At 50.7% G+C, this 27,218-nt stretch overlaps 1 protein-coding gene across 1 annotated transcript; it reads right to left on the reverse strand.

Annotated features, from left to right (window-relative positions):
* Positions 1-753: 753 nt before the first annotated feature.
* Positions 754-6,922, reverse strand: SPATA3 (spermatogenesis associated 3). The gene is made up of 4 exons (XM_040636406.1): positions 6,708-6,922; positions 6,526-6,674; positions 2,999-3,173; positions 754-859 (listed from the first exon to the last, which is right to left on the reverse strand). Exons 1-4 carry the CDS (start codon positions 6,920-6,922, stop codon positions 754-756), a joined length of 645 nt encoding a protein of 214 aa, XP_040492340.1.
* Between the last annotated feature and the right edge of the window lie 20,296 nt (positions 6,923-27,218).

Here is a 27,218-nt window from a genome sequence, read left to right on the forward strand (position 1 = left end):
CTCTCATTCCCATTTTCCCTCATAAATCCTCTGCACCCAAATTCGTGTCTCAGGCTCTGCCCCTAGGAGCCTGGCTCGAGACAGGGGAGGACTGGAGATGCTGTGTAAGGCACGCTCTCTGCCCTCCAGGATCTTGCAAAAAACCTGCAGAGACAGGTCACACAGGTACCAAAAAATCATCCACAATACAGGATGGCATAGGCTGGAAAAAACAGTGTTAAAAAGATGGGAGAAATCACTGGAACTGCAGTGGGGGAAGAGCTTATGGAAGCAATGGACCAGGCCATGAAAGATAAGTAGCACTTCAGAAGGGAAAGTTCTCTTAACAGGGAGAAAGTTCCAAAGGAGGTGATGAGGAGGGTCGGGAACCTCTGTTCCACCCCTCCGGCTTCTTCCTGTCTGGGATCTGTGACTAGGAACGCCCCACCGGTGGGGGTTGGGGGGAACTCTGATTTGACAATCCCAATAATGGGTCTAGAATCATCAAGAGTGTCAGGGCTGCTTGAGAGAGCCGTGCCACGTGAGCCTGAGGCCAGAAAGTCACTCAGTTCTTAAGCTTTCCCTGAGAGGCTGGGGGCTTGGTCCACTCATAAATTCCTCCTTTATTCCAAGAAGGGACAGACACTCCCTCGGCCCTGCACTGCAGGCACGGTGACCCAGTGGGCTTGAGGGTTACCCCTGCCAGGGGGCGTGGGCACAAAGGGGGTCCACGTACCTGCCGGACCGTGGGCCTGGGGGTTTGCTCACAAGGATTCAATGGTGTAATAGGCAGCTCCTAGGGCCCCCAGAGCCACAGCAGCAGTCCCGAGAGCTTGGAGCACGCGAATTACGATGAGTGGAGTGTTTCCTTGTAGGTTTTCTGTAGAGCAAAACAGAAAGCCCGCAGGTTGGGGGCAGCTGGACTCTAGCGCCTGTCTGCAGACAGGGGAAGCAGGAATTGTAGGGTCCCCTCAGGATTTCAGCAACGCCCATCTCCCCGCCACTGATGCTCCTCTCAAGGGAATACGACTCTGCCCACCCCATCCAATGACTCCCTGCCACAGGACCCCTGCCTCTGAGGACGGGCAAGCCCGGGATGCCAGCTCTCGGCTGGGACTCTCAGGGAGCGGGATATGAAGGCTGCCATGTGCCAGGCCCCATGCTAAACATCTCACACCCGGTGTCTTCCTCAAGCCTTCTAACCACCCTGTGAAGTAGGTTCTATCATGAGGCTCCATTTTGGAGAAGAATCTGAGGAAGCCACATGTGACGCCCACCACACAGGCAAGGAAGCTGTACCGTCGTGCTAATGACTGTGAGGAAGGCTTTCACAAAACGCAATATCCTTTTGGGCAACAATACTGCTAAAGTAGGGAATCTTGTTTAATGGGATGTGTATTTATTTAAAGCCAAGATCCAACCTTCCACTGCACGGAGAAATGTAAAGATTATGGAAGCTGGTGCTGTAATTTGAGCAGAATTGAGACTACAGGTCTCACCCCGGCCAGACCGCCCCTCTGCCCCTCCCCCTCCCGTCCCTCATGCTGAGCCGCCTTGCTTTTACCTTGCCCTCCACCTAGAATGCTCTCTCTTTTCATGTTAAGCCACGGGAAGATCCCAAGACTCTTCTAGACTCAGCACAGGTAGAAACCATTGACACTACAAAGTCTCTGTGGAACCTGACTTTGGAGTGAGCACCCTCTTTTTCGGAAGCTCTTTGAACACCTATGGGGCAGGTGTCACTTCCTGGCTTCCATCTCAGTTTCTAAATGTACACGTCTCAGCTTTGCCACGTGGACTGTACGATTTTAAAGGGTCGGATTCCCTGTTCTGGTTTTCCTCATAGCGCCTAGTATTCTACGCCGAGGAGGTGTTCCCACCTGTTGGTTTTAAAGTGATACGAGTCCATGGCACGGCTCGACACCAGATGGACAGAAGTACTAAGGGCGTGGGAGGAAATCAGTAGGGGTGAGTGCCGGGCAGGTGGATCCTTGATGGGACTTACCGGATTGTAGAGTATTTTTAGCTCTACACATGTTCTCCCAACACACCTGGGTAGCTGTTTGCTTCTCTTATGTCTGAGAGATGGTGCTTTTCAAGGATGAACAGGAGAGGGCATTTGATGGGGGGAGAGACCAGGAAGAGGAGCGGGAAGCGGGTGAGGGGTGGGCTCGGCTCCTGGTTTAGGCGTATGAGATCCCCAAGCCGGAAGCCTCTTTGTGGACATTGGTGAGACCCTGAGTACAGGCGCAGCTACTCTGGGGTGCAGAGCTGGGGGCAGAGGGACGCACATAGCCCTGCACCACTGGGAAAGCAGACTGATGTCTACAGTCTGGTTTTCTGCACAGGCGTCTTCCCAAGCAGCCACCAGGGGGCTTTCTCCTGATGGTTTCATGGGAAAGGAAAGGAAGGGCAGGTACTAGGGTTGATGCTGTGGGAGACTGCCCTGCCACCGACAGAACAGCCTGGGGCATGTCCCCTGTGGAGACTGCCAGAAATTGCTCGAAGCCCTCTGAAGGGGCTGGAGGTCTTGCTCTTACCAATGGGCCATGTGAGTTGCAATCAGTATTTATCACTAAATTCTGGGGGAAATTCATATGCAGGTCAAGCACCTGGAGCTCTCAGCTATGGTATGGGCCACAGAAGGAGGCCAGTGGCCCAACAGAGCATTTAATCACAAAGCTCTGAGTGACAGGGACTTTACTAAGGGCTGTCAGGGAGTCTACTCTGAGGAAGGAGTGCGCCCATGGAGAAAAGAAACGCGAGCCTCCCAAAGAAGCAATTCCTGGTAGGGAAGAAAACTGGCCCCTGTCTGTGCAGGTGGGGGTCCCCAGGGCATGGGTCTGGTCAGAAAGGGCAGGGTGCCAAACCCTGGGAAGTGGTCACCCCAGAGAGGCTTTCTTTCTGCCTGGGATTCCCAAGAAGAAGTTACAACATGGCGACTAACAGGGTCCAGGGCAAAGCCCGGCCCTGGGAACCGAGTGCCCCGAGGGTCCAGCCCCCCCACACGCTCCAGAACCTGTAGAAAGTGAGGAGGCTTGGAGATCCTCTCCCTGGCATGGTGGGCCAGGCCCGAGGAAGGAGGACATCAAAGATGCGGCTGTGACACAGGCCCAGGCGACGCCAGCAAGCAGAGCTGCCGGGGCAAGTGGAACAGGAACAGAAGGCCCGTGGGCCCGCACGAGTCACAGCCCCTGGATGGACAGAGAAGGAGAGCGATGAGGGACCCCCTGCCTCCAGGAGGCTGGGGAGAGCTACGGAGACACGGGAGAGAAGACTAGCCACAGGGGAAACTGGTTGTTTTACAGACTGGAGCTCCCCGGGCCATTTTGAAATAATGGCGCCATTATTTTTATTCTCAGTTTACAAACAGGGAAACTGAGGCTCAAAGAATAGATGGGATGCCTTGTAACAAGTAGATTTGAAGAAGTGGGCTTCAGCTCAGGGCTTCTAACTTGTTCAGTGCTCCTTCCGTGGAATTGACAGAAAATGACAGCAGCAGGAGAGCGGCCCTGAGATTCCACTGGAACACGGTCCATTCTTCTGGGGTTTGTTGATTAATCCAGAAGACAGCGGCTGCTCCAGTTACAGTACTGGAAACACTTTCCCAAACTTCTCTCCTGTTTGTCCTCTGCTAAGGATGCCAGTGGGACTCAGAGATGGTGCCTTTGGCTGCTGCACAGCAGGACTTCTGGCTGGCTGGTTCCCTCCTCGTGTAATGACTTCAGTCCTGGCTTCTTGACACAGCAACACGTTCTTCCAACGTAGGCTCCATGAAACCAGTGATCAACCTGGCAGATGCCGCCCGCTCCTCCTTAGACCTGCCCATGGCAGATACCTTCTCTGGAATGGGGAAGGAAGGGATTCTAAAGGGCAAGCCTTATCTTTTTTCTTTGTCAAATTTTTTAAAAAAATAGACATTTAATTCCTGTGGCATAAAATTTACCCTTTAAAGTGCTCAGTGGTTTTTGGTATATTAACAAAGGTGCAAAACCATCATTACTGTCTAATTCCAGAACACTTTTATTCCCACCCCCAAGGAAACCCCATGGCCATTAGCGGTCACTACCTTTCCCCACCTCCCCTCAGTTCCGGGCAATGGATTTGCCTATTCTGCACATTTCAGAAATGGAATCATATATAACATGTGGGCTTTGGTGGGCTGGCTTCTTTCACTTAGCCTAACGTGTCTGAGGCTCACCCACGTTGTAGCATATGTCAGTGGTGCCAAATAGGATTCCGTTGTATGGACATACCACATGTTTTTTACCCATTCATCAGGTAGTTGATAGTGAGTTTGTCCCACTTCTTGGCTACCATTACTAATGTTGCTGTGAACATTCACGTGCAAGTTTTTGTATGGAGCCTCTGTTTTCAATTCTCTTGGGTATGTCCCCCGGAGTGGAATTGCTGGGTCATATGGTAACTTCACGTTGGCTGCACCATTCTACGTTCCCTCCAGCCATGGACAAGGGTTTCAGTTTCTCCATAGCTTCCCCTAACATTTGTTATTGTCCATCTTTTGATTATAGCCATTTTAGTGGAAGGCTAATACTTTCTGAAACTACAGTGTTTTCTGCATCCAAAAAGATTTGGATTTTAGGGGTGCCTGGGTGGCTCAGTCAGTCAAGTGTCTGACTCTTGATTTTGGCTCAGGTCATGATCTCAGGGTCGTGGGATCAGGCCCCATGTTGGGCTCTGCACTTGGCTCAGAATCTGCTTGAGATGCTCCCTCTTCCTCTCCCTCAGCCCCTCCCCACCTTACATAAATAAATAAAATCCTTTTAAAAAAAAGATTTGGATTTTAGAAAATGGCGCCCTTATGTACAGGCCTTCGTCCCTTATCACCAACATTTTTCCCTCCCTGGCTCGAAGGGAGAAAATTCCTCTGGCAGAGAAGTGCAGGGTGTCCACTGTAACCATGGGTGGACCACCCTGTCTCCTGCTTGGCTTTCTCAATAAGCAGAATTCCTCCCTAGGGGTGAACCACACACATTCCTTAAAAGATGTGGGGATGGAACATTTTGCTTTCTGCAGGTATCGGTTCTGAAGGCCGTAATCCAGAAATGTTTCCGTCAGTGGTTGATGATCACAATATATGCAATATGTAACACTCCAAACCATTTCTACATGTTAAGAATGAATTGATTCTTAGCCACGGAAATACCGTTGTCCCAGCAACTGCTTGGAGCTACCCCTCTCACTCACATCTCACGTGTAGTTTATATCCACACCATCCCTGAGGAATAAACTGTGGTGCAGAGAGTGTGGCCTGCTCAGGACCATACAGCCACTGGCACTGGCTCATGGTGAAGCCAAGAGAAGCTCAGAGAAGGGTGTTCTTCCTCCTGGGGAAACCACAGGGCTCTTGGGACCAGAAGGTCAATGCTGCAGTTAAGAGTAAGGATTATGGAGTCAGAATAGATAGAGGTCCTGCTCTCAGTGCTGTCAGTGCCTGCTCGAGAGTGTGTTGTTTGATTTCTTTGAGCCTCAGTTCCCCCATCTATAAAAGGGAAAGCATGATGATAATACTTCCTTTATAGGACTGTTAAACGGGAAGGTTCGCACAGACAGCTGAGCTGAATGCTAGGTACTTGGTAAATGCTCGATGGTAACTGTTAGTTAGTTACTACCATTATTATTATTAGTAGTAGTAGTTAGTAGTAGTATTAACCATCCTGTCTCCTAAACTCCACTTGAATTCCCAATCCAACGCTCATTCAGACTCTGGCTACCCAACCAGGTGGAGAACCACTTTTCCTAGACAGCCATTCCATTTTCAGACAGAGCTAATTGCTGGGAACGTCTTTGTGTTGAGCAGAAATCTGCCTGTCTCTAGTGTCTTCCGTGGGTAAGGTTGCCAGATTTTGCAGATAAAAATACAGAATACCCATGCAATATCTGGGACACATTTACACAAAAAAATTGTTTGTTGTTTATCTGAAACTCAAATTTTACTGGGGGTCCTATATTTTATCTGGCAACCCATAGACATCGGAGGGCAACACAGAACAAGTCTACTCACATCTTTTACTTGACAGACAGATTTCCTCCAATTCCTTCAACCAAATCCCCTACATCAAATGGTTCTTGCTTTCCCACCCCCTCATCCCCCATTATCTTCTTTGGACTAGATCGCTGGGCATCTTTTACAGCCCACAAGGATAGCCTGATGAGGACGGAGTATGACCACCTCCCTTGTCCTAAACCGTATATTTCTATTAACACATCCCTGGTTTTTATCTATGAGCAGCCACACGGCACTTCTGACTCCTAATAAGCTAGTATCACCACCAAGCCAAGTGCAATGTCAGTATGTATGTGTGGCCGCCTCCTTCACTGAGACTCAGGATGGTGAGGAATGGCAAAATCCAGGAATCCTGGTCTCCTGCGTAAAAACAAAACCCCAAACCCTCACAATTCACCAGCACAGTTCCAGAAGACACGTCAACCATGCACCACTACCCAAACTGAACCCGCCTCTGGGGGACCCTAGGACTCCATCAGCAGGAAGGCTAGAAGTTCCTGAGTTAGAAGCCTGCCCACCTGTTTTCCTGGATCGAGAGGATGCTTTTGTGTTAGTGTCCTGAGGCGCCAGGCCCCTGGTGGAGGGGTTGGATTCGGGAGCTGGGAGAGCCTGGGGTGTAGGCTGTCGGGGAGTGGATTCACAGCTGGGTTGCAGGGTTGAGCCGGAGCTGGGCTGCTGCTGGGTGGAGCTGGGACTGGGCTGCTGGGGGGTGGATTCGGGGCTGGGCTGCTGCACGGTAGAGCTGGGGCTGGGCTGGGGGGTGGATCCGGGGCTGGGCTGGGGGGTAGATCTGGGGCTGGGCTGCTGTGGTGTAGACTCGGAGCTGGCGTGCTGTGGCGTGGACTCGGAGCTGGCGCGCTGTGAGGTGGAGCCATGGCGTTTGGACTCCGGCTTCTTCCTTTTGCCCTTCCTCATGGTGGGTTCTCTTCACCTAAACGTGGACCTACATGGAGCTGCTTAATCTTCCGGCTCCCTCCTGGAGGGGCCGCTTGCCCCTGCCCTGGGGGAAGGCTCTGGCCTCGGGATGGACCTAAGCCCCACGGAGAACAGTCACCTCCACCCCTCCTGTGAGGTCACAAAAGCCAGGGCGGTTCCTATGGCAGGGCTCTGGGGACAGTCTTCTCTGCCCGCACCAGCCTGCTGTCCTCCCTCCTCCCCAGCGACTGGGATGGGCAGAGGGCAGTTGCTGGGCCCTCAGGACCTGGGTCAGCCTGGCCACAGGGACTGCGACATCCTGGACCCCCACGAAGCTGCGACCAGAGCGCCTCCTTCAGGCGCCTCTCTGCGGGTGTGTTCCTGGGTCCCTACGCGTCTCGGTTTCTCTCTTAGACACCCTGGCTGTGCCGCCCAGCTCTGTCACCGGTTTCCACACACCAAAGCCAAACAAACCACTTCACCATGCATTCTGTGAGTTTTAGGTAACTTTACTGAAGATTTGGGGGTCCACGGGAGGTCCACAGGCTTCTCCCATCTCAGCTGTTCCCTCCCCATTCAGAAGATCTTAAAGTAGCTTCTCCCTTCTTCCAAAAACCTGCCCTCCCCATTGTGGGAAGGGGCTGGGGATCCCCAGCTTTGATAAGAACCCTTGCTTTTGACAAAAGAGTTGTGTCTGTAAAACAGTTGTTTGGAAAACTACACTTTCTTTGAACTCATTCGCGGCAACAACGGACTACCTCTCAAACCCCAAACTCGTCGGGTCAATTAGGGGACTGTGAATATTTCTTGAAGGTAAAAATATGATTTTCCTTTCAGGATAGAAGCGGATAAGGCATTTTAAAAAGACAATCCTAAACTTCACACTATGACTGCAACATAGAGTGTGTTCACACCAGAAGATTCTACCTCCGCCATAGTGTGTCGCTAGGTGGGTGGGTGAGTATTCAGCTGTGAGCCCCGTGCTCAGGGTGGGGGAGGGGATGAAGCTCTTGGCCCAGGATAGGGTTTAGGGCAGACGTTGCTAGAAGGTGGCTCCACGCAAGGCCAGACCCGATGTGAAATGTGAAATGACAGAAAATATTTTAGGGATTCTAGAGCCTGAAAAGACCTTAATGATTCTCTTTTTGCAGAAGAGAAACTGAGGTTTAGTGAAGTTAAATCACCTTCCAAGATCACACGGCTGGTTGGAAGCATTGACAGGGCTATGTTCCCATTCAAGGCTATTTCATTTCAGGATTCCACAAGGCAACAGGGAATCAGATAATTATAGAGGCCTTAAAAATCAATGGGCTAAAAAAATCCCTTGAGGGAAAAGATTGAATTCTTTAAGAAAAGCACCAAGGATTAGAAGTGGAAGACAGCTCAGATCAATAAAGTCGGATTGAATTTGGTTGACCGTCAGCACAAGGAGGTTCAAGGAGCAGGTGAGTATACAAGAAGTGGTAATTCTCTAAAGTCAAGCGCAATGGATCCCTCCAGGGGGTCAACTAGAATCAGAGAGACTGGAAGCCCGGGTCAGGGACCCTGTCCAGATTTAGCAGACAGGTCAGGAACTCCTAAGGCATTTATCTCTGCAAAATTAGATTTTCAGACACCAGTGGGCTTTTGCCTGGGGCTTCAACTTGATTTAAACCAGGGGTTCTCCACCTCAGCTCTATTGATATTTGAGGCCAGATAAATCTTTGCTGTTTGAGGCAGGTAATTCTCCTGTGTATTGTACAAAGTTTATCAGCATCCCTGGCCTCTGCCATGAGATGCCAGTAGCAAATAGCCTCCCCCCAACCCCATCCGTTGTGGCAACCAAAAATGTCTACAGACAGTGCTCAGTGTCTCTGGGGTGTGCGTGTGTGTGTGTGTGTGTGTGTGTGAGAGAGAGAGAGAGAGAGAGAGAGAGAGACTTGCCCCTCGTTGAGAACCACTGGTTTAAATGAATTAGATAAGGGGCAAACACGCATGGGTAGTATTTCCTGGTAGAGATGAAAGAAATGTGTCATTTCACACCAAGGAGCCAAATGGCACAGAAAACAGGTCCCCGTTCCTGGGGAGAGGGATGGAGGAAACACAGAGGAGGCTTCGGGAGGAGCAGAGAGTTTTTCTATGGCAGTGGAGAAAAATATGGGTGGATTCTTTCATAAGCATGGGCCCAAGAAACAGGGAGAGGGCACTCATGGAGTGAGAGGTTGGCCCAGAGGGATGAGGAAGAATACTTTGCTAGAAGGTCTTCCATGGCCCCCTCTGCCTTCCGGCTGAAGCACAAGTTCCCAGCTGGAAGCCTGACGCCTCTAGAACACAGTCACAGACCAGGGTCCCAGGCGCACCGACTCCCTTGCTGCGACCTTGTCCAGTTCTTGCCAGCCGTGAGCGTGGAGGCTTGCTTTCCCCCATTTGTGAAAGCCTTTCCCCTCTATCAGCCCCCACCCCTGTCAAAACCCTTCCCACCATCGAGATCCATCTCAAGTGGACCCATCTCCTCGTACAGCCCTTCTCGAGAGCCCTGACTAGAAGGGACCCCTCCCTCCCTGAGCCCCAGATCATAAACTGCCTGATGTTAGAGTGATGTTTCTCCTGTCTTCTCTCGAGTTCCCTACTTTCAGACTGTGGATCCCCTGGAGGGCCAAAGTCCAGAGAAGAGACAACTCAGGCTTCTGGAAGGCGAGGGTAGGAGGCACAGAAAGCAGGAAACCACCGAAGGCATGGTGAGCGTGGAAGATGGGGGCCGAAGGACCTCACAGACAGCATCACTAAGGGGTTCTTTTCAAAGACGGACTGGGGTTTTCTGGCCTTGGCTGAGGATCACGGAACAGTCGACAGGCCAGGGGCTCTCCTAGCTGACCCGGCAGCCACAGGACAACCTCGAGCACTATTTGGGAAAGTGAGAAGACTGAGTCTAAGGGGAGGTGAAGTCAGGATAAGGTTCTGAGGGTGTGAAAATCCACACCCAGTGGTTCCGGCCCTCTGGCTGCGTCCAGGGCACCAAGGGCAACATTTGCCCTGAAGCTCACATCTACAGCTGGGGGATACCTGCTGGCCCTTGGCCCCCACCTGTCAGGAAAGGTCATTAGTCCTCCGGGGGGACAGCCTGCTCTGGCCACCAGTCGGAGGGTTGGCAGAACTTTGAACAGCTGGGAATTGGCACTCCCTGCCCAGAGCACTTCCTTCCCTGCTGCCCGCCTCAGGAGGGGACTTCCAGAGACAGAAGGCACCTGGTGCTCATTCCAGAGCCCACTGTCCGGGGCTGTAGACCCACAGATTAACCCTCTGGGGCCACAGGCCTGGATTCCTTGATAGGCAAGCTCTCAAGCGTGGAGTAGGAATTCTGCCAGAGCACCTCTTCCAGAGCATAGCTGCGAGGATTAGACCTGAAAGGGCTTAGAACGGTGCCTGAAATCATGATGCTCTTAGAGCAGAAGCCAACAGAACCAAGCAAGGAATAAGTGGATGTGGAGAGGAGGGGGTGGGCCTGGGTCCTACAAACTCCCAAATCTGTACCTTGTAAAAGTGTGATTCAGAGTGCAGGGCGGGGCGGGGGGAGGCGTTGGGCTGGGTGGGAAGTGTAACTCCACACATTAAATACATTTGAACACTTTTGACCAGAGATTGGCCCAGTGAGCCCACCTGGGGGGAGAAATCTAATTAATCTTCACCCAAACCGGTGTTAAGTGGAGGCGCTAGGAGAGAGACGGTGACTTGGGGCATTTGCCCTCTCCCCTGGACCAGGACAGCACTCCCTCCGTCCTTGCTGTTTCTCACCCGCCCGCTCTCGGCCCCTCACCATCCGTCTGGGTCTCCTGATCCACTAGGGGGACGCAGTCGCGCGCCCTGGCATTGTGCCCTCGGCTGGCGGCGGCCTGGACGTCCAGGGTGCAGTCGGAGCGGCTGGGGCTGAACACGGCCGTGTGCACCTCCACCGAGGGGCTGTGCGGCGCGAAGGCGCTGCAGAGCAGGGTCTCCATGCGGCGGCGCGCCTCGGCCTCCTCTTCCGGCCGCGGCTGCACGATGATGCCGACGAGCGCGGCGGGCGGTCGGCGGTCCCGCGCGTGCACCTGCTGCAGGAGCAGCTGCAGCCGCGGCAGGTTGGAGCACAGCGCCGACGCGCGGCACAGCACCAGGAGCAGCCGGGCGCTGCGCTCGGGCGGCGCCGGTCTTGGGCAGGGAATCCAGCACCCCGCCTCCGGGTCCTCCGCCTCCTCGCAGCGGGAGGTCTCAGACGGAGCCGGAGCCTTCACGCTCTCGCACGGGTCCGCAGCCTTGCACCTATCGCGCGGTCTCTTCGGGGCGCAGCGCCTGGACTTGGCGGCCGGGCAGTCGGCGCCGCTCCGCAAGCTGTCGCAGGGACGCTTGGGCCGCCGCGTGGAGCAGTTGCCCGAGCTGCTGTGGCCGCTCGTGCCTCGGGTGGACGAGGGCCCGGCGGAATGATCATCTGGGACCTGCTCCAGAACGTCCTGCAGGGTCAGGCAGCACTCATCCCGCTTCCAGAGCTCGCCGAACAGCAGTACCTGGCCGTGGCCCTCGATGCACTGGGCCCGAGCCTCTTGCTGCGACTCGGCCATCCTGTCCTGCGAGGCCCTGGACGGCCCGGCCCCAGGCTCCATGTCCGGTCCGGCGCTCTTGCCCCTCTGGGCCCGGGCCTCCGTTGGCTGCGGGACAAGCTGCCCTTCCCCGGAGCATGTCACAATACCCCTGCGCCCTACCTCTTTCTGTCCTGACCAAAGGCCTCCGCCCTCTACTTTTTGGAAATCTTCCGACATAGGGAAGTCGCTGCCTCGCGCCGCTGCAACACCAGCTGTTTGGTTTCTCTTGTCATTTTGTCCGTCTTTGGTGTCAAAAGGGCAAATCCTTTTATGTTGGGGATGGATCATTATGCCCAAGCCTCCAAGTAAAAGAGATTTTCCCGAACTTCGCAGAAACTTAAAAAGCAGTGGGAAAAATAATAAAAAGCAGTGGGCCCGGATGCTCGCTGCACCTGGGACAGTTGAAAAGCGGTGAGGCACCGAGACCTGGTTCTGGGTGGCTGAGCCCGGGAGGCAGGCCTTGCTCGGGCTGGGCCCAGCTGCTCTCTGGAGGATCTGGGAGCCAGAGTCCTGGCTCTAGCCTGAACTGCTGGGGCTACAGGAGATGGTTCGGGGTTGGCTCGGGTCTTCTATGGGTATGTATTTGAAAAATCCAGTCTTTTCCTCCTGTATTTCTCCTTTGCTTCTGACACAGAACTGCACTCTGACACTTCTGGTCACCAAATATGTGTGTTTTTCCCCCTAACCAAGCAATTCTGTGACACCAGCTGGGAATCCTACACTTCAATTCTGACACAATCTTCCTAGAGATAGCATCAGATGCCACGGATCAAGGGTGGTGTCCCACAAGACTGCCCCCACCTTCAGATGCCCAATTGCAAGTCCAGATTGTTACCTGTCCTTCCGAGCGTTTGGCTGGAAATCTGAGGTTCCCACAGTCCCCTCCTCAGGTTCAACTGATTTGCTGTGAATGGCTCACAGAACTCAGGAAAACAGCTTACGTACTTTCGACCAGTTTATCATAAAAGGATAGGGCGCCTGGGTGGCTCAATCGAAGAAGTGTCTGCCTTCGGCTCGGGTCATGATCTCAGGGTCCTGGGATCGTGCCCTGCAGCGGGCTCCCTGCTCAGCCCGGAGTCTGCTTCTCCCTCTTCCTCTGACCCTCCCCCTGCTTGTGTGCTCTCTCTCTCAAAATCTTTGAAAAAAAGTAAAAGGACCTAGAAGACACAGGTGAACATCCAGGTGGAGGAGATGCGCAGAGCAAGGTGTGTGGGAAGGGGCACGGAGCTTTCACCCCACTCTGGGCACACCACTCTCCCTGAACGGAATTCCGCGTGTTCACCAACCTGGGAGCTCTCCGAACCCCAGCACTGTTGGGATTTTATGGAGGCTCTCTCCTGTAGGCATGATCCAGTATTAACTCCATCTCCAGCCCCTCGCCCTTCTCTAGAGGATGGGGGATGGGGCTGAAAATCCCAAACTTTTAATCATGGATTGGTCTTTCTGGTGACCGGACCCCATCCAGGAGCCCACGCAGAGTCACCTCATTAGAGCAAAAGCCAGTCCTATCACCCAGGAAATTCCACCAGATTTAGGAGCTCCATGTCAGGGACAGGGTCAGCGACCAAATATTAGAACAAAATATGCTCCCAGTGCTCCTACCATGTAAGAAATGACAAGGGTTTCGGGAACTGGAGGCAGAGACCAATAGATACCTCACAGGGCACCAAACTGCCAGAAAGATCTTTAGCAGAACCCAAATAAAAAAGCACAAAAACTCCTCCTCTGCCCTGGGAAGGTGGGACAGAGGTAGTCAAGACAGCCACAGGGGATGGAATTCAATGGCGGGGAAAATTTTTTTCTGGTTAATTTTTTTTAAAAGAGCTTATTAAGTTGTTTAAAATGATTTTTTAAAATATAAAAATTAAAGACTCTGACAGCAAGCTGTCAACCAGAAACCCCCGAGCTGGGATTGTGCTGAAAGCTCCAGGACCCCTCGGGCCAGGGAATTTGGGAAGACGGAGTAAAGGCGGAAGATCCCCACAGCATTGCAGAAGCAGGGTGGACAGTATTGGGGGACTCTTTCNCTGTCCTGGTTTTTCAGCCTTGGACCGGAGACTCAGCTCGCCTTCCATCTGGATAGTGTTGGTAAGAACATCTCCAGCCCTTTCCCCCTTCCTCAGCAAATCGGAAAGCTCAGAGTCGGGAACTCATGGGTGACCTTTCCCTAGGGTGCTGGGTCACTGCCTTATAAATTGATGCTAGTTTCATCCAGGATGAATCAGACCTGCCAACCCGCCACACAGGTGTCCGTTCACCTTTCCACAGGCAGACCTGAGTGCGGGAGTCTCTCTTTCTTTCTTTCTTTCTTTCTTTCTTTCTTTCTTTCTTTCTTTCTTTCCTTCTTAAGGTTTTATTTATTTATTCTTATTTTATTTATTTATTTATTTGAGAGAGTGAGCACAAGTGCGGGGGTGGGGGGGAAGCAGACTCTCCACTGAGCAGAGAGCCCACAGGGCTCAGTCCCAGGACCCCAATATCATGACCTGAGCCGAAGGCAGATGCTTAACCAACTGAGCCACCCAGGTGCCCCTGTGTGTGGGAATCTTAAGATTTGGATTATCATGGGAGGAAGGATGCCCTGCCTGGGCTTGTCCTGCATTTTCTAAACCAGATTTATCAAGTTCTGAACTGGGGAGGACCAGTTAGGAAGGACTAGAGGTCCCAGGCTCCCAAAACGTAGATTTGAACTGAATCGTAAGGAGGGAAGGGTGCTTCCGTCTCCTGCTCTGTCCCCCTTAATTGGGGGCAAAAGCAGCCCAAGACTGCTGGGGGGAGGAGGTGGGGGGTGATGCTCTCTTCCTTACCCTCTGTCACCGAGTCAGACAGTTACCAGAGGACCCTCGTATTTCGCTGTCTGACATGGTGGACTGTCCTTCATCAGAAGGTTAAGACTGAGGTGCCACTGACAAAGGGTCCCACAGAGGCCACGCCCCTGGGCACAGTGAAGACGCAGCACGGGGAGGGGAGCAGGGGGGTCCAGGGCTACCGGCTTCAGTGTGACCTTACAGAGCAGGGATGAGGCTGGAGCCCAGACATCCCCGGCAACCCTTCCAGGGTTTTTTTTTTTTTTTTTCTGGAGGGAGAGAGACTTATGGCAGAAGTGTCCCTAAAGGTGGGGGCTGGATGTACTAGTGTTGAAAACTGAATTCTAAGACTCCCAAGCACACACACTGGAGGGGAGCAGAATACATCACCCCAAAACATGTCACTTTAGCATGTGGAGTATTTTGAGCTGAAGGCAATCAAGACCCAAAAGACTCAGGAAAAGCTTTTTTTTTACCTCTCTCGTAACTACTGAAAAGTATCTACATAAGGGGCCTGGCCCAGAAAAAGAGCTATTACCAGAGAGAAATTTTTTTTTTTTAATCAAAGAGACTTACCTGCCTGGCAGGGCTGACATCTGATTACCAAACAGCTACTCTTCCCATCTTCCTGTGAATTGTCATCCTCCCTTTGGAGACCCAGACCCCTGTCCCGTTCCTCAGCTCAGGATGGCACGTGAGCCTCGATTGCCTGACTGTCTTTGAGTCTCCTATTTCTATGGGGCTCCCATACGTACAAAATTAATTTTCTTCTCCTGTTAATATGTTTTATGTCAATTTAATTGTTTTTTTTTAAAGGTTTTATTTATTTATTCGATAGAGATAGAGACAGTCAGCGAGAGAGGGAACACAAGCAGGGGGAGTGGGAGAGGAAGAAGCAGGCTCATAGCAGAGGAGCCTGATGTGGGGCTCGATCCCAGAACACCGGGATCAAGCCCTGAGCCGAAGGCAGACGCTTAACCGCTGTGCCACCCAGGCGCCCCATATGTCAATTTAATTGTTAAACCAACTAAAGAACCCAGCAGGGAAGAAGGGAACATCTTTCCTCCTCGACAACTTTGAACTCCTTCATGCTTCATCTAAGTTGATGTAACAAGGAGATCCAAGGATATATTGGCTTAGAAATGACATTTTTTTCTTCTGAGGTCAGCAATCCAGGGTGCTGGAAAGGCTCTGCCCCCTCCACAGGTGGCCTCCTTTCCTGCCTCCAGGGCAGCTGGCCCAGGACTCTTCCACCCCAGACAGAGGATATGAAGACTGGAGGGAGGGGAATCCTTTCTACGGCATGATTCAGAAGTTGAATACATCAATTCCACTCACATTCCATTGGCCAGAACTAGCCATGTGACCACCTTGGCTGTAGGAGAGGCTGGGAGTTGTGGCCTCCACTTGGGTGGCCAGGCACCCAGTTAATCCTTCTATTACGAAAAGGAAGAAGGGGTAAGTAGATATTGAGGGACTTTTTAACAGACTCTCCTTTGCATCTAGTAATAATTGCCCCCATTAATTGAGGTCCTTCCGTGTGCTGGGTGTGAACATATGTCATCTTTACTGCAACCCGGCAATGGATAGGGCACTGTCTCCAAGTTCTAGATGCAGAAACCAAGGCTCAGAGGGGTTAAGTAAGGTGGCCAAACTCAATCAGTTAGTGAGTGGTAGGTCTGGGATCTAAACCAGGCCCGACTGGCTGCAAATTGCCGGGTGCAGTAAGGAGCACAGCATCCTGGGGTTGAGGTGGGGCTAACCCTCCGACATTCTGGCTTCTGGAGGCTAATCCTGACTGATATGGCGTGAAGAAAGAGGGAAGGAAGGGGAGGGTTGGGTGAGGAAGGGGGAGAGGGAATCACCCGGAACAAACATCCCCTCCCCTGCTTGTTTTAGGCTCTCAGGTGGTAAAGCCTTTGGGCACACAGTTATAAGGACACAGTGAGAAAAGTTTGGGAATTTCTGTTCTAACCAAACGACTAACCCTTCCTTCCTTCCTTTGAAGTTGGATAACTTTCTGACTAAAATATTTATAAAATAAAATGTTTTCATGATCAGGGATATTGAGAAGAAAGGATTTACTACTTCAAACCTCATAAAAGCCCTTCTTGCCAACCTTGAAAGGTCAGAAAGGTCCTCCTCAGATACCAGATTGAATGCAGAAGTTTGTAAATAGGTGTCAGAGGCGTGTGCCAGGCCTTGCACCCGTTTGCATCACTAGCTCTTGCGTCTGGTTGCCATATTGAGATTCCCGGTAAAATTTCATTTGAGGAAAGGATTGTGCAAGTAATGCTTGGAAACTTCTGAAGTGGACCAAACAGAATAATGTTATGCGTGATTTTATTCATATTAAAAAATCATTTAATTGTTTTAAATAGGTAATACATGTATATGGCTAGGTTGGAAAAAAACACATTGTAGCTTCTGTTTGGCTCTCTTGGATTGCTCTCTCTAGGAGAGCCAGCTGCCACATTGTGAGGACGCTCAAGCAGGCCTGTGGAGGGGTCCACATGTGAGGAACTGAGAGGCCTCCTGCCGACAGCCACAGAGGGGGCCATCTTGGAAGCTTTCAGCCCTAGGCAACCTTTCAGATGACCGGACCCTTGGCTGATACCTTGACTACCACCTTGTGAAAGACCCACCCTAGACTAATCAGACAAGCTACTCACTAATTCCTGACCCTCAGAAGGGTGTGAGATAATGACATTGTTTTATGGCACTAAGTTTTGGGGTAATTTGTTACACAGCATTAGATGACTCACATAATAACCATCCCTAAGCCCCGCTCCAACCATTGCAGGAGCTCCATTTTATAGAGAAATGGAGTCGCTAATGGAAACCGAAAAAATGCTCAACATCATTCGGCATCAGGGAAGCATAAATCAAAACCACAATGAAAGGCCACCTCACACCAGTCACAATGGCTAAAATTAACAAGTCGGGAAACAACAAATATTGATGAGAATGAGGAGAAAGGGGAACCCTCTTACACTGCTGGTGGGAATGCAAGCTGGTACAGTCACTCTAGAAAAAAGTATGGAGGTTCCCCCCAAAATTAAAAATAGAGCTAACCTATGACCCAGCAATTCCACTACTAGGTATTAACCCAAAGGATACAAATGCAGTGATCCAAAGGGGCATTGGCACCCCAATATTTATAGCAGCAATGTCCACAATAGCCAAACTGTGGAAAGAGCCCAGATGTCCATCGACAGATGAATGGATGAAGAAGATGTGACGTATATGTACAATGGAATATTATTCTGCCATCAAAGAATTGAAATCTTGCCATTTACAACAATGTGGATAGAGCTAGAGGCTATTATGCTAAGCCAAATAAATCAGAGAAAGACAATTATCATATGATCTCATATGTGGAATTTAAGAAACAAAACAGAGGAGCATAGGGGAAGGGAGGGAAAAATAAAATGACAAAATCAGAGAGGGAGACAAACCATAAGAGACTCTTAACTATAAGAAACAAACTGAGGGCTGCTGGAGGGGAGGGGGATAAGAGGATGGGGTAAGTGGGTGATGGGCATTAAGGTAGGGCACATGATGTAATGAGCACTGGGTGTTATACGCATCTGATGAATCACTGAACTCTACTTCTGAAACTAATAATACACTATATGTCAATTAGCTGAATTTAAAAAAAAGAAAAGTGGAATCTTGGAAGTCATATAATTACTCTAGGTCATGGTGGACAGCATAATGGCCACCCTAAGGTGCTGCCCACGTCCTAATCCCTGTAACTTGTGACTTTGTTAGGTTACCTGGCAAAAGTGAGTTAAAGTTTCAGATGGAATCATGGTTGCCAGTCCCTCACTTTAAAATAGGGAGATTATTTTGGATAATCCAAAATATCCCGGTAGGCTCAATATAATTAAAAGGTCCTAAAAGGGAGGCAGAAGGGATGAGTCAGAGGGAGATGTGACTCTAGAATGCCAGAGAGTTGGCTTTAAGGATGGAGGAGAGAGGCCATGTGCCAAGGAATGTGGGCCGCATGTGGAGGCTGGAAAAGGCAAGAGAACTGTCTTAGTTGTCTTGGGCCGCTATAACGAAATATCACATGCTGGGGGTGCTCAGAAACCATGAAAATGTATTTCTCATAGTTCTGGAGGCTTGGAAGTCCAAGATCAAGGTGCCTGGCAAGAACCCATTTCCTGGTTCAGAGAGAGTCATCATCTTGCCGTGTCCTCACACGGTGGAAGGGGTGGCTGAGCTCCCTGCGGTCTCTTTCGTAAGGACACCCATCCCAATCACCCGCAAGACCTAATCACCTCCAAAGGCCCCGCCTCCAAATACCATCACATTTGGGTTTGGGATTTCAACATGTGACTTTTTGAGGACCACAAGCATTCAGTCTATAGGAGAAATGGATTTCCCCCTGAGCTTTCAGAAAGGAACACAGCACTCAACAACAGCTGCATTTTAGTCCAACGGGAGATAGCAAATTTGTGTTGTTTTAAGATGCTAAGGGTGTGGTCATTTGCAGCTATAAGAAACTACTAGGAAGTCACACAGCCAGAAAGCGGCAGAGCAAGGATCCTAGTCTGGCCTGTCTCACCGGAAGCCCACCCAGGCATTGGACAGACTTCCTGTTTCTGTTGCAGAAGGAGCTCACAAAGCTACTGACTGAGTTACCGGAGCTGCAAGTGTGGGAGCTGTGTTATTTTGGGGGAGAGGCCAGGTAGGCTAATCGGACTGCTCAGGAACCTGTGGTTAGAACGCAGGTCCGATCTGTTCAATTGATTCAACAAGGAAGCCATTGGACTGATGTGTCTCTAGTGCTGTGGCAGCCTATGCCAGCAAACCGAAACCTAAGCCCGTAAATGCCCCAGGGTGGAGAAATCAAAATGTTAAGGACAACCAATCACGAACAGCCAACGAGGCTTTCAACTACATTCAATCAAATAATTTCCTTTCTCTGCTTCTGCACTTTGTCCATCTTCCCTGTGGCTTTGACCAGCTAAGTGCCCCCCACCACTTCCAGGTTAGCACTGCCCAATGTGAGTTGATTTTTTGCTCAAATAAACGCTTAACGTTTTTAAGACGCCTCAGTTTCTCTTATAACAGATCCTAACAGCCTTGCACGATCTCCCCCGGAGTGAACAGTCACACTCTTTCCTCCCGTGGGAAAGCATCTGAAATTTGTTCATTTGGTCAACATATTTTTTCAAGTGCCTGGGACGTGCAAGTATGAAGTGTATTCTATCAGGATATGATGGTGACCGTGACAGACATGGAAATTTCTTGCCCACCTGGAGGCTGCCATCTTGTGAGGAAGAGAAAGACTAATGCTCCCCATAACCCTGCCTGATCACCAGCCCCGCGATGCAATCAAGGAGGCTGCCGTGGAGCAGCTCCAGGCCCTATCCAAGGCCCTGGCACCGTAGCAGGGAGGACTTTGACCCCAGAGGCTAATTCCTGAGCCTGAGTCACAATGTTTCTCTGAGGAAGGGCACACTTGTTGCTTACCTGTGTTGCCGAATTCACACTGGTTCCTACCGCAAGGGCAGAGGAGAGTGAGCCAGTGGTGAATTCCTGGGAACCAGGGAAGGGCCAGGGCAGTTGGGTCCTCAAAACAAAGAAGGGGATCAGGAAACTATAACGATGTCCAGATGTCTAAGAGTCTTATAGTATGCTGGCACGGAAAACGAGGCTATAAGAGAGCATTCGATGGTATGAAGAGACTTCTTTGGGTCGTGGTTAAATAGAAAAATTAGGTTGTAGAACAGTCTACCTTATGAGCCTCTCTCTGTTTTTTGGGTAAAACAATGTACATACAGGGTTTTTTTTTTTTTTTTTAAAGCTTCATAAATACTCTTCAATGTGTTAACTTGACTGTAACTGGGTTATGGATATAGAGGTGCCAGGTTTAGCAAATAAAAAAAATAGGACACCCAGTTAAATTTGAATTTCAGATAAACTGCGAATAATTTTTTAGAACAAGCAAGTCCCACGCAATTATTCATTGTTTATCCGAAATCCAAATTTAACAGGATGTGCTGTGTTTTGTTTTGTTTTGTTTTGTTTTAATCCAGCAACGGTCTATGTGGGATTTTGTTTGTTTACCAATGTTTTTTATGACGAATATACACTACTCTTGAAATAAAAAGGGGGGATCAAGCGCAGTCCTGCCGCGGTAAGAAGGATTAATTATAGAGGTGTGCACGGGGGATTTCTGGAATCGCAGGGGCCAAGTCACGCGCAGCATAAACTCTGCCCTCGCACACGGGGGCCCTGGCCTGCGCGCCGATTTCCGGCGCGGGCTGAGGGACGCCGACCACCACGTGGCGCTGTCGGGCTGCGGTCCCGGAGGACCGCGATTGGCGCGTCAGGGGAGAGGGAAAGATCAACAGTGCCACTTCTCGGATCCTCGTGGCTTTTGGTCCAGGAGGCCCCGAGGAGTCCCCAGGGGCAGGGCTAAGGGTTCAGGAAGAGCTGGGTGCAAAGTTGGAGCTCTGTCTCCAAAGCACACCCCTCGCCCCTTTCCCCTCCCGGAACTGCTGATGACTGTGGATGAGTCCGTGGGAGGAAACGAGACGCAGCCACAAGCTCCCTCCTGTGTGTCCTGTTCCCTTTCCTCCAATTCCACCAAAGATATCTCCTCGTTGACTCAGCTCAACTGCCCCCAGGGACTCAGTCCTTGCCCTGGGGTGGAGGGCAAGGACTAATTTGCTTCCTGCTGGTCCAGGCTGGCAGTGATGCGTGGGGAGGGAGGAACAGGAGGAGGGGGCAGGGAGAGGCACCCAGGCACAGCCACCAACCCTTGATTCCATCTAGAGGGACTTTTGGGGGAGAATGCAATTCTGGGAGCTGCCAAAGTATTGGGAACTGCCTGGTTGGAAAGAGGAAGGTCCCGGGAAGAGGAGTTCAGGTACCCGGACCTCTTTGGGTAGAACAGGGCAGGGGAGAGCCTCAGGGGCAGCCCCTCCTGGAGGGGAGAGGCAGAGAGAATGAGAGGGAGAACCATCAGCCATCCCCAGAAGGCCTTGGCGGGGCAGGTGTTGGGGAGTGCGATGGTTAATTTTATGTGTCAGCTTGGCTGGGCCATGGCACCCATATATTTGGTCAAATATTCTTCTAGATGTTTTTGTGAATGTATTTTTTAGATAGGCTTAACATTTAGATCAGTAGATGTGTGTAAAACAGACCGTTTGCTATAATGTGAGTGGGCCTCATCCAATCAGCCGAAGGCCTTAAGACTGACCTCCTTCGAGAGCGGGGGGAATTTGTCAGCAGAATGCCTTTGGACTCAAACTGCAGCCTCCCCTCTTCCCTGGGTCTCCAGCTTACCCTGTTGATGCTGGATTTGCCAGCCCCCAGAATCCTGTGAGCTAATCCCTCAAAACAAATCTCTCTCTCTGTCCCCATCCTATTGGTTCTCTTTTTCTGGAGAACGCTGACTGATACAGGGAGCCCCAGGGCCCTGACTGAGATTGGCAGACCTGAGAATTCTCTGGAATGGTCAACATTTGATGAGCGTCTACTATGTGTCGACCTCTGTGTCAGGCACCGGCATCTGACTCTCTGGAAAGGCACTGGACCTGGACAATGAGGTGAAGAGAAAGCCCTCTATTCCCAGCTCATCCCAGAATTCCTCTTGGTGGGAGCAATCTCTGTTTGGGAAAGTATCTTAGAGTCACGTGGATTAGTGAGAGCCACAGGTGTGAGCATCCTCCCCCTCCCTCCCTGCTTTGCCTCAGTGACTTTATCCACATCTGCTCTGCCCAGCCTTGCACAAACTGTTCTTTGGCCCATTTAAGGGGGGAGATTAGGGGCCCACCTTCTGCCCTCAGGGAGTCTGGGTCAAGGTCATGAGAAGAATACACAGGTGTTGCCATGCGCATGCCCATAATGTAGGAAAGCCAACTGTGAGATCTGGAAATGAAAAGAGAAAAGAGGAAAATCCCTCTTCCCTCCCTTTACCTCCATTTTCAAACTAGATCTGCCCCAGGGCAAGGAATATCCTACCTACAGAGAGCAAGGGAACAAACGGAGTTTTGCTTGAGAGCCTCAAGACCTGGCTCTTGGGTGGTTTAAAGATGATCTCTGAGAGTGATTTCAGCTCAGGGGATTTTAGTTTCTTGTACTGACCTTTGACTCTCCTGTTCATCCCTCAGGAAATCTGGGGCTTCACAGAACAGAGCCCAAGGCTAGCATGCCAAAGCCATTAGCAGGGTTAAGGCCAAATGGGTTTTCTCGGAAGCCTGGGTCCTGCATAAAGTGGGTAGCCAGCAAATGCTGTCCAGGGGGTCAAACAAGAGCAAGACCCAAGGTCATAGAGTCCACTGGAAGATGAGCTAGCTGGGGCCTGGGGTGACTGGCAAAATTGGGGGGGGTGCTTGGAAATGGGCCCTGAAGAGGGGGTAGCATTTGCATAGCTGGGAAGGGGTTTGGGGCCCAGCAGCATTTCCCAGAATGCCTTCTGTTTTCTTCTTGAGAAGTGGCGAGAGCCCGAGGGAGTGATGGGTTTCTCAGCGCAGTTCTGGTATGAGTGGCCCTGACCACAAGCTGCCAGTACCATGCCAGAAAGAAAGAAAGAAAGAAAGAAAGCAAGCAAGCTTAACCGCTACCTCCCATCCCCCGTGTCCCGTGAGAGTCTCATCCTGTAGTGAGTTGAATGGTGGCCCCCAAAAGATACGTCCACATTAGAGTTCGTGGGACCTGTAAACGTGACCTAATTTGGAAAAAGGCTCTTTGCAGACTCAGCTGAGGACCTGGAGATGTGGAGATCTGTCTATGGGTTCATTACCTGGACGGGCCCGAAATCCAATGACAGGTGTCCTCACGAGAGGCACACAGAGGAGAGACACCCAGACAGAAGAGGAGAAGGCGGTGTGAACGTAGAAGCAGAGACTGGAGTGCTGCAGCCATCAGCCAGCGAACGCCCGGAGCCCCCGAAGCTGGGAGACGCGGGAGCAGGATCTCCCCTAGAGCTTCCACAGGGAGTGTGGCCCTGCCGACACCCTGAATTTGGACTTGCAGCCATCCGAGTGGCAAGACATTCAGTTGCTGTGGTTGTGAGCTACGAAGTTGATGGTCATTCATTGCAGGAGCCCCAGGAAATGACTACACGTCCCAACGCACATCTTCTAAGAATTCCTGGGGGTTTGCGCTCCTGAGACTCTTCCACATGTGCCCGATTTTGTCCATTTTGCTCCATGTCCACCTGCAAGTGAGAAGGTCCCCTCATCTTGTTCCCCGTGAAATGTGCTTGCACCAAGAATTTCTTGTATTTAGGAAACCAGGGGGCAGGAGTCTAGCAGAGACGGGTCCCGTTCTCCGCATAAATACTGAGTCTTCCCTCCTCTAAATTTGGGTAAATATAATGATCCCCAAGCTTTACAGAGTGAATCAGACACCTGCGGGTGAGCAAATCCTGAGAAACAGAATGGTGCACACGAGTGTGTGTGTGTGTGTGTGACAGAGAGTGTAAGTACGTGTGTTCCCCAAGCTGTTTCCCTCCTTCACATCCCCACCACCCTCGCTTCCAGGGGAGGAAGGAAAGGCATCCTTGCAGCCAGCAAGCCAGAGGAGCCTGGCCGTCAGGATAGGAGATGCTGCCCAGAGTCTGCTTCTGAGAACAAAGATGAGCGAACTCAAAGAAGACTGCACAGGACTGAAGATTTTCACGTGTGTCCGTCTGGCAGTGGTGGGGGAGGTTTCCGGAGGAGCGGGGCAGGCTCCGGCCACACAGCCTCCGTGATGACTCACGGGTCCGCGGCTCGGCCATGCCTCCCCTCTATGTGCCTGACTGTCGTGCAGTGGGCTGCGTGGATGTTGGTCACCCCCCTTCACTGCTGGCCTTTTCCAGGATGTCCCTTTGAGGCTACAACCATCTAGCCATTTATACAAGTCAGAACCCTGGGAGCGTCCCCTGACCCCTTCCTCCTTTTTGTCCCCCAAGCCCATCCCAGCCCCAGAGCCCCAGATTGTTTTTCTTACTGTCACTAAAATGTCACCTCAGCAGTTTTCCCCCTACCAGCTCTGTTGGCTCCTTGTCCCTCCCTCCGTGGCCCTTGTCATGGTTGCAGTTTGCCTAGAGAAGAGAAACCACAGCTGCTTGTTCTCTGGGGGTGTCCCCAATGCTCCCAAACAGGGACTGGTGCTCAAGAAACACTTGTCAAATAATTGAATAAATGAGTAAATGAATGAGCAAATGCGATGTTGAACCAGGGTGCTGGAAAGAAATAGAAAGGCTTCCCCAGCAGAGTCTGAGGTCCTCTCGGGAATAGCCCCAGGTGTCCTAGATGACAAGAAAGGAGAACCCCCCCCCCTACCTGAACACAGGGCTGGACCCAGCCAGAAGCCTCCCAGGTCCCGGAACCTGGCGCGGGTGTGGAATGCCCATCCCAGTGCTTTGGGCGTTGGGAGACTCTTCCTCTCCACTTGTCTGGTGCTTGCCAGCTGTGTTTTCCATTCATTAAACTTTTCCAAAGGGTGTTGGGTTCAGAGCGTCTGTGAATGGTGGGTGCTGAATGGGGCAAGGGGGTCAGGGAACGTGAACTATACACCCTTCTGGCTGCCTTCAGGAAGACTTCAAAGGAGGGTGAGTCCAGTGCAATTTAGGGAGCCGTTCTGAACTCCCTGTGTGGGCGGCAGCCTGCCTCGGTGCGGCAGCAAGTTCTATTACAACCCGCTCTGTCCACACTGCAGTTGGCCCCACGCCGACATTTTATTTTGAAATTGTCAAACCTACAGAAAAGTTGAAAAAAGACTACATTAAATCCCCCCCCACACCTTCCCCTAGATTCTCCAGCTGTTAGCATTTTGTCATATTTGCTTTCTCTTTCTCGTCCCCTTTCTCTGTGTGTTTTACATGCTTTTATTTTGCTGAACCATTTGCAAGCAAGTTGCTGACATCTTGATGCTTCACTTCTAAATATCTCAGCATCTCCGACTAAGGATGTTGTGCCACAAAACCACAATACCATTTTCACAACCACAATAACATCCAATGTGCCATCTGTATTCAAATCTCTACCATTGTCCCCCAAATGTCATTTCCAGTTGGATTTTTTTTCTGCTATCCGGAATCCAGTCGCGTTTCCCGTATGATATTTGGTTATATCTCCTCAGTCTCCCAGGATCTCAGATGGTCTGTCATCTTTGTGTCGTTGCTGTGCCTATTGGTTTTTCTGGTGACCTTGGCTCTTTTGAAGAGTCCTGGCCAGTTGGCGTGTGGGATGTCCCCCATCCGAATTAATCTGGTTATTTACTCATGGCTACATTCGGGTTTACTACGTTGGGCAAGAGTACGACCTAGGTGATAGTGCGTCCTGCTACTTGAATCACATCAGAGAGAAGATAATGTCAGGTTGTGCCCTCTTGGTGATGCTGAGTGATGGTCTCCATTTCCTCCTTTGCGATTACGAAGTAGTTCGTGGGATCCTCACGGAGGCCTGGCCTCGACTGAGTGGCCCGGAGGCTGAGCCATCAGCAGCCAGGCTTGCCTGAATCAAATACCACAAGGGGGGTTGAAAGTGGTGGTGGTTCATTCTTTTCTTCCTCCACCTTGACAAGCTGGAATGTCCCCCAGCTCTTTTCCTAAAAATCACTGCGGATTCATGGATTTTTAAAAAAATGTGTGATAACCTGACACCATCATTATCCATTTTGGTGTTCACGTAGTCCCGCATGGAGCAGCGCGAGTCCTTCAGCTCCTGCAGCCCTTGCACGGGATCACAATTTATCTTTGGCACCACAAGATATTCTGGGCTCACGCTGTACATTTTTAGTCCCAGACCTAGAATTAACTATTTCTGCAAGGAGTCCTGGCTCCCTTCGTGGTGAATGACAACTTGAAAACAAGAACACAGGGGCGCCTGGCTGGCTCAGTCGGTTAAGCGTCTGCCTTTGGCTCAGGTCATGATCCCAGGGTCCTGGGATCAAGCCCTGCATGGGGCTGTCCGCTTAGCGGGGGGGCCTGCTTCTCCCTCTCCCTCTCCCTCTGCCTGCCGCTCTCCCTTCTTGTTCTCTCTCTGTCAAATAAATAAATAAAATCTTAAAAAAAAAAAAAGAATGTGTGATGTGTGTGTTCATTGGTACAGGAGTGTTCCTGCTTCTAGGTCTGTCAGTGTGAACAGGAACTGGAAACTCGTTTTTCAAGATTTTTTATTTATTTATTTGAGAGAGAGAGAGCGAGAAAATGAGTGTAGGGGGAGGGGCAGAGAGAGAAGCAGGCTCTCTGTGAAGCAGGGAGCCCAACGCGGGGCTTGATCCCAGGACCCTGGGATCATGACCTGAGCTGAAAGCAGATGCTTAAGGGACTGAGCCAGCCAGGCGCCCCTGGAAACTCATATTTCAAACAATCATGAGTTCAAACTGATATTTCCGCCTCAGATTTAACATCGTAGGGTTTTTCTTTAACTTCTTTTACTTATTACTAGTGTTTTTTTTCTCTTACAGTAAAATACGTATTTCCTTAATACTATATTATGCATAAAAGAGTTTCAGAATTACAAGACCAATGGTATTACTAATAGTACATTTATCAAGTAAAATGTAAGGTTTTTTTTTTTCAGTTGATTTTGGTCTTAGAACAGATCCCATTAGGGATGTACAGTCTGAGCGCTCGAATTCATTCCCTGCTCTGTGTGCTTACCAGTCTGATAAAGAATCAATTTGTTTTGTTCCTGTTTGCACTCTATGGTAGCTTTGCCTTATCTCATCCTTGCAAAATTTAATTTTATTTTTTGCACACATAAAACATTTATATGGCTCAAAGTTAAAATGACATAAAAAGGTATATAAGGGAAGTCTCGCCACCACCCCTATTTGGTCCACATTGTTCCCTCCCACTGATATGGTTAACTCTTTTCGTTCGTTTCTGTTATACTTCCTGTTTCTTTTCATGAAAATGACACACATGTATTCTCATTTTCT

The sequence above is a fragment of the Ursus maritimus genome, unplaced genomic scaffold (assembly GCF_017311325.1).
Source record: "Ursus maritimus isolate PB19 unplaced genomic scaffold, ASM1731132v1 scaffold_1, whole genome shotgun sequence".
NCBI classification, from domain to species: domain Eukaryota; kingdom Metazoa; phylum Chordata; class Mammalia; order Carnivora; family Ursidae; genus Ursus; species Ursus maritimus.

Bases quoted from the DNA above. Each gene is read 5' to 3' on its own strand.
- SPATA3 (XM_040636406.1), bottom strand. From the start codon at position 6,922: ATGAGGAAGGGCAAAAGGAAGAAGCCGGAGTCCAAACGCCATGGCTCC. The intron at 6,675-6,707 runs GCCCAGTCCCAG...GCAGCAGCCCAG, and splicing joins CCCGAATCCACCCCCCAGCA to CTCCGGCTCAACCCTGCAAC. The intron at 3,174-6,525 runs GTGGGCAGGCTT...CTGTCCATCCAG, and splicing joins CTCTCGATCCAGGAAAACAG to GGGCTGTGACTCGTGCGGGC.